The sequence below is a fragment of the Equus asinus genome, chromosome 27 (assembly GCF_041296235.1).
Source record: "Equus asinus isolate D_3611 breed Donkey chromosome 27, EquAss-T2T_v2, whole genome shotgun sequence".
Taxonomy (NCBI): domain Eukaryota; kingdom Metazoa; phylum Chordata; class Mammalia; order Perissodactyla; family Equidae; genus Equus; species Equus asinus.
Genome location: NC_091816.1, coordinates 31,982,299 through 31,989,098, shown reverse-complemented (window position 1 = coordinate 31,989,098; position 6,800 = coordinate 31,982,299). Strand labels below are relative to the sequence as shown.

At 38.3% G+C, this 6,800-nt stretch overlaps 1 protein-coding gene across 1 annotated transcript; it reads left to right on the top strand.

The window, feature by feature from the left end:
• The first annotated feature begins 1,272 nt into the window (after window positions 1–1,272).
• LOC123281397 (beta-defensin 130B-like) lies at window positions 1,273–6,540 on the top strand. The gene is made up of 2 exons (XM_044760542.2): window positions 1,273–1,330; window positions 6,359–6,540. Exons 1-2 carry the CDS (start codon window positions 1,273–1,275, stop codon window positions 6,538–6,540), a joined length of 240 nt encoding a protein of 79 aa, XP_044616477.1.
• The last annotated feature ends 260 nt before the right edge of the window (window positions 6,541–6,800 follow it).

Below are 6,800 nucleotides of genomic sequence, written 5' to 3'. Positions count from 1 at the left end.
CTACAGTAGTAATAATATTGTGGTATATAAATGTATCAAATCAACCTGTTTTATTTCTTTTTTCTTTTGGTGAGGAAGATTGCTCCTGAGCTAACATCTGTGTTAATCTTCCTCTATTTTTTATGGGAGGCTGCCACAGCATGGCTTGATCTGCAGCACTAGGTCTGTGCCCAGGATCCAAACCTGTGAACCTCAGGCTGCCGAAGTCGAGCACGTGAACTTAACCACTACGCCACCGGGCCAGCCCACCGTTATACATTTTAAACTTACACATGTTATTTGTTAATTATATCTCAATTATTGAAAATAAATTAAGTAATCAAATAAACACATTAGTTAAAAAACAGGAACATGATCAAAAGTAGTCAAAATAGAAGACATACAAGTATACAAAATTTTTCCAAGATAAAGCTAATATCACATATGAAAGTTTATAAATTAAAAAATAAATGAACTTAGATAAATGTGTCATTAAGCCGTTGATCAGTTGGTAAATGAGCTTTAGATGGATTGATTTTATGTCAGTGGATTCTTGGCCAAAGCATGTTCTCAGGCTCTGAGGCCTTTGTTTCTGTCTGGGGGAAAGTGAGAGGGTGGGGAAACCTCTTTAAGCTGTAAGCATACAATCTTTTGTCAGTCGATGGTAATGCTGGAAATAGTGTGCTCTTCATCTCTGATCTTTTAACTCTCTTGATCTCACTATCCTTGTCATGTGGAACAGTTACACAAAAGATTAATAACCCATGAGAAAATGTTAGTTTTCAGTGTGAACTAAATATATTTACCTTTCAGACGCCATTAAGAACATTGTACATATGGGACATTAGCCTCTCTCTTAAGGAATAACTTAAAAATACAGCTTCTTTTTGAAAAAATAGCCCTCAGGCAATTCTCTTATCCTTATTGTGGAAAAGAGTGTATTGTGCAAGAGTTCCCTTGCGGGTCAGAGGACTTTTGGCAATAAGGACTTTACGCTCGCATGACCTTACTTCTTGGCCCCTCTTGAAGATGCTTGGCCAAACATACTGACCTCTGGGTAATTTGAGAGCCCACAGGAAAAGTAAAGGGTTAGCTATCTGGTTTCCTATAACTAGGTTAATTTGTCACCAAATTTAGTGACTTCAGGGTTTGGAAATATTCCAACGGAAGCTGTTTCCTTTTCTCACTTGTTAAGCTTCACTGACCAAAAGGAACCTCGGTACCCCAGAAGCAAATAAAAGACCCTGTGTTCCACTATCCCTGATCACAAGCCTCTCTATTGGGCATTCAGCTATGAGACTCCATTCCCTTCTTTCTGTTCTCCTCTTCTTTGTGACTATGATACCAAAAGGTAAGATGGTAAATAATTGTAGAGGTAGCTTTCTTAGGAGGCCTACTGGGAGGTTCAATTATACTGTGGCCCATTTACCTCAAACCCTAACGCACAGCCTCAGGGATTCACAAGTCCAATACAATCATCTTCCTTAGAACTGACGAGGCCAAAACTTCAAGGCAGGACAAAAATTTCCATCAACAGAAAACAAGATCCGAGAGCTCCATGATTAGACAATGGGCTCACATAGAGAGATAAGTGGAGACTTTGACAAGTGTCTTAAGGCTTAGCATATAATTCAAATAGTTTTACCAGGGCCCCAATCTCCAAAAAGTGAGAGTGCAAATGGCAGCTATTAGTCAGACTCGGTTACTGAAAGGAAGTATGCAGAGTCTGTTGATGAGGAATATTTGTGAAGGATAGAAGATAGGCACGGAACACAAAGTTCAACCAAAAAGGATTGTATCAGATTATAAAAAACCAATAGGGGAGCAGGGGAATTTAGAAAAAGCATAAACAGTGGAATGAAGCTTCAATAGCAAAAGTTTTAGCATAAGGGAAAATATAAAGGAAGCATTTTGAAAATCTGAGTTACATCCTTAGGATCCTTGATTAAGAAATTTGAATATTAAAACATAGAATCAAAGGAAAAAGGGAATGTGATCATCTTTAGGCTGGTTCATCCAGATCCTTGTAAGAACTGATAAAATTCTTTTCTCCACAATTAACAGCAGTATGTTCACAACCCCTCACAACAATGTCTGTGATCATTGAACATAGATTGTCTGGATAACTCTCTCTCTTTCTTGGTTCATCTCTAAGATTCCTTTAAGTACAATCAAAGATATTCACTTGTTTGATCTTTGCCTAATCTGTGGATATCCTGCGATCTACCTGGCATACAGTTGTCTCCTCTCGAAGGAATAATTCTCATTTGGTTCTCAATTCTGTTCAGAAGAAGACGCAGCTGTGGGGAGACACGCTTGTAGTGACATCTAAAGTAAAATTATGTCATGATAATGACTTAAAATTAGAAGGCAATTTAACAGATAATTCTTTAATTTTACAGATAAGAGAATCCAGGTCTACATAAAAGAATATGAGTCTACTAAGGCCATAGAGGTGGTGGCAACACTGCGGTTCAATCCAAATATCTTTAATCTGGGTCAGTGTTGTTTCCATTAGTCTCTAGGAGTGAGTATGCCCATAATGTGGTAACCCTGATTTCTGTCAGGCTTTTTACTTCAAAATCTCCTAATTAGATACTGAGGAACCTAAGATTTTCAAGTTTCCTCTTTTTGAAGACGTAATGTCTCTAAAACATCTTACTTCACTTACCTCCAAATTCTTTCCCTTCAGTGTTGGAGGTAGGCGTGTTGAATCTCCTGAATGTTCTAGTATTATTGTCGGACTATTAATGCTAATCTTTAGATTTTCCTGATATGTGTTCCTTAAAATCAGATAAATGTCTACAAAATCTCAGATAGCTGAAAGGGCTTGCCCCAAGATAATTATGTCTGCATGGTTGATGAGTGAATTTATTTTGCTCATGCTTTCCCTCCACCACCTAAGTTAAATTCAGCTCAACAAAAATGACTGTTTCCATTCACACATAGCCCATGTTATGACCCTGGTCTTTTTTTAAAAAAATGTTAAGAAGAGATAGATCTCCTGGAATTAAAGGTCTAGTTAAAACCCACCTTTATAGTGGCCAAAGGGATATGGCAGTGGTTCAATCTTAGGGTGGGAAGCAAATTGAGAAAGGCTGACCTAAGCAAAGGCCAGAAATAACTGATGGGAAAATAGGATTCTAGGAAATCTAGGCCTAAGGTTTAGAGAAGCGAATATAGTAATGACAAGACCGTATACCCACAAATACAATAATACATCCAAGAGTAGGGACCAGAAAGTCAAAACTAGGCTGAAACCATGAGATTTTAGAAGGAATAAGAGAGGAAAAATGGGAGGGGAGGAGGGGATCAAAGCATACTTAACTGCATTCAGTAGTAACAAATATTTACTAAGTTACTAAGCATCTGTTATTTTATGAAAATAGTGTTAAATACTCAGGATACAATGGAAACAAAAAAAGGAGTGTCTTCCCACAACATCTAAGACAGATGTTAGTCAAATGATTACACAAATTAATATATAATTATAAATTTTAATAATGCAACGAAGAGGAACAGAGAATTATGAGTTCCTATAGCCTGTGGTCATTGTCTACTTGCAATGCAAGGACTTCCTTGAGACATGCCTTTTGAGCCAAAAACTGAAAGATAAGTGTTAGTTAATGAATCCCTTGCAAGGAGCACTCAACACCCCTGGCAGAGGAAGATGCCAATGCAATGTCCTTGCTTCAGAAGACAGCACAGTGTGTTCAAGGAACTGCAAGAAGGCCACTTAATGAGAGAACTAGTTTGTACTAGAAAATGCACCAAGTATTTCACGGGATTATGCCAGAGTAAAAGTTGTATGGCACCAATACTAAGTCTGTAGGGGGCACTTTAAGAACAAGGAAGGCAAGACAATCCAACTTTATACATGGAAATAATCACTACTAGTGTCTAGATCCCCCTGGGGTTTTTGGTTTACGCACACAAACGAGGATTATCTGTGGTTTCTAGGCAGCCTACATGTGTGGCAGATTTCCTTGACAGATCTTTCCCTTTCTTTCACTATTTCCACTGTTCTTTCTTCAGTCTCTCTTCCTGGTTCCACCATAGAAGGAGTTTCAAGTTTACAGTATCTTCCTTCTTTTCTAATCCTGAGATAATCATCTTTTAAGATAAATACATGGAATTAGGCCTGAAAATAAGTAGAGGGTATAAATAACAAGCATAAGGAATAAGGAAATCAAAATTCCTAACTTTATCTTGTGATACAAGATGAAGTGAGCATCTAAATTGTTTCTTTTCCCAATAGCAATTATTAAATATCTATCCATTCTTCCACTGCCATATAATATAATCATTATCACATATTAATATCATATAAATTCTGAAATCCATGAGATCCCTTTTATTCTATTGCTCTTATATCTATTATTAGGCCAATAACTCTGAAAATAAATGTCAATATGTAAGAAGAAATGCCCTTCCTCATGAACCAGGTAATTTAATATTATCTTCTTCACTTGAACTAGTGCCTGAGCACGAAGACATGTCATAGCCATTGTTGAAAGGGAAATTAGAACTCTTTGGCTGCCTGTCAGATAAAACCTCCTTAAATTAAGCCTCATGTTTAGCAGAGAGCACATCACTGGTAGGATGAACTGCTCTGATCCTTTTGATTTGAGCAAGAGGCATCTTCCAAGTAGAGAGAATGGTACCATCCTAGACCATGTTCTGCATCAGGAAACTGAACTTTCTAGTATAGTGGGTGACAGGACTAGTCTGCTGAGGAGAGGTTAGGTGTCTTGTCCTCAGCTGCAGAATCACACATTCCATGTCACACTGCATGGATGCCTATAAGTTCATATACAGAGACCTCCTTGACATCAGACTCTGCTTTTCATTTATATCTTGCTCAGTCCTAAGAACTCTAGATTTTAGCTTTATTAGAAAACCTGAAAATCTCACCAGATGTTATATTAAGTGCATAGATGAAGTTATCAGGGGAGAGACCAACAGCTAGCAACAGGGTGAGCATGAAGCTATGCTGCTGAGCCTGTACTCAGTGTAGAAAATGCAGTTGAGCCAGTGCCTTCCACAACTGGTTAGTGAGAACTTCACCTCTATCCCTCAAAGACACTTTATCTTCCAGAATTGGCAAATCAGAGGTAGTACCACAAGGTACTCTCCAACACCCCATGGTGCCATTCTCTTGTTGCACAGAGACCCTGAGTTTATGGATGGCTAGCTGAAGAGCAGAGGGTACCACCAGATTGTACCAGGTTGGATCTTACAGCAAGGGCAGAACACAAGCTTGCACAGGTTCTGAAAATTCAGTTACAAAAGGCTGCATTGGTTTTCAGGTTATGAATATTTTTCTACAGAATGGAAAGACAATCATGAGAGCCTAGTTTAAATACCAAAAAAAAAAAAAAAAAAAGATTCAGGGCCAAAAAGTGGTCAAGCTGTTAGTCAGGATGTAGAAGTTAGGGATCAAAGAAGCCAGTCTGGATTAGTATGTTACAGGACAGTAAAGATGAAATGAGATACAGGTGGGTTAATAGGACGGATCAGGAACTAATTTCTATTAATGAACATGAACAGAAGTGTCTCTGTTATGTAGCATCCGCCATGATCCACAGGGAAGGGAATGAACCTAGATGTGCTAGAAAGGCTAAAGGAAGGATTTTGAGACTATAGAAAACTACTCTATTGGAGCACACAGTTATGTGCTTCTCAGCAGCCAAATGAATTAGGAAAACATGGATATGTTTTAAGGAAAAATACTTTTCAGCTCTGAGAGAAATTCTCTCTGTGTATATACATATCAGAGGCATTGAACGACATGGAAAATGTATTTCTTGCATTGTTCTGAAATGGGGAAATTAGGTCTGATGGAATCTAAGGGATTGATAAATTTTCTATAAAAGGAGATGAAGATGAAAACATGTGCCACATGATCAGGATGCTGTAAGCACGGATGGGGAGGTCAGCACAGATGGGAAGGTGGAAGGACGGATACTACCTTTGAAACAGAGTTTCTTATTGAAGGTATGGGTGGCATTTGGAGCAGGACAACTCACTAGCTGGAAAATTTAACAACCCTATGCCTTACCCAGTAAATACCAGGACACCTCCCTAGTCATGGGACAATAAATCACCCCACACATTTCCAAAGGTACTGCCCCAGAAGAGGACAACTCTCTAAAGGCTTCTAGAAATCAGCCCTCCCTCGCCAAGATGTCTATAGTCCCACACTCTTAGCCCCTCTCCCCCAAAAAGACACTTCTTTTGCGTAAGCATCTGATCCTTTCATATAAGTAATATCATCTCTTCTATCCCGAAGCCATCCTTCTGTAAGTTTATTGCTTTATGTGCATTATCAGTAATTTGATGGTGAATTAACGATGTTGTTAAATCTCTTCCTGTGCAGCAAGAACTGGCGTAATTCCGGGACAAAAACAATGTGTTTTTTTGAAAGGGATATGCAAAGACGGAGGATGTACCAGCACAGATGACACCATCGGTGTATGTAGCGAAGAAAAAAAATGTTGTAGAAAGTGGTGGGTATTTCTGCCCTATCCAACGCCGGCTCCCAAAGCAAAATCTCCTTAGATGGGAGCAAACCTATAAGCCCTTCAAAGTTCAGAACACATGGACAAATGTTGCAGATTCCTGTTTAACTTGTCTTTCTCCCTTGACTGGAAATAAATATGCTAATTTGACATGCTCTTATCCCTGGGGAATTTCTTCTTGATGTACATGCAAGAACTACAAGACTAAACTAAATAATAGAGGAATCTCATGCCCTAAAGATATTTATATAAAATATGACTTTCTAAAAAAAAAGATAATTTTAAATATGTAAAATAATA

Bases quoted from the DNA above. Each gene is read 5' to 3' on its own strand.
- LOC123281397 (XM_044760542.2), top strand. From the start codon at position 1,273: ATGAGACTCCATTCCCTTCTTTCTGTTCTCCTCTTCTTTGTGACTATG. The intron at 1,331-6,358 runs GTAAGATGGTAA...CTTCCTGTGCAG, and splicing joins TGTGACTATGATACCAAAAG to CAAGAACTGGCGTAATTCCG.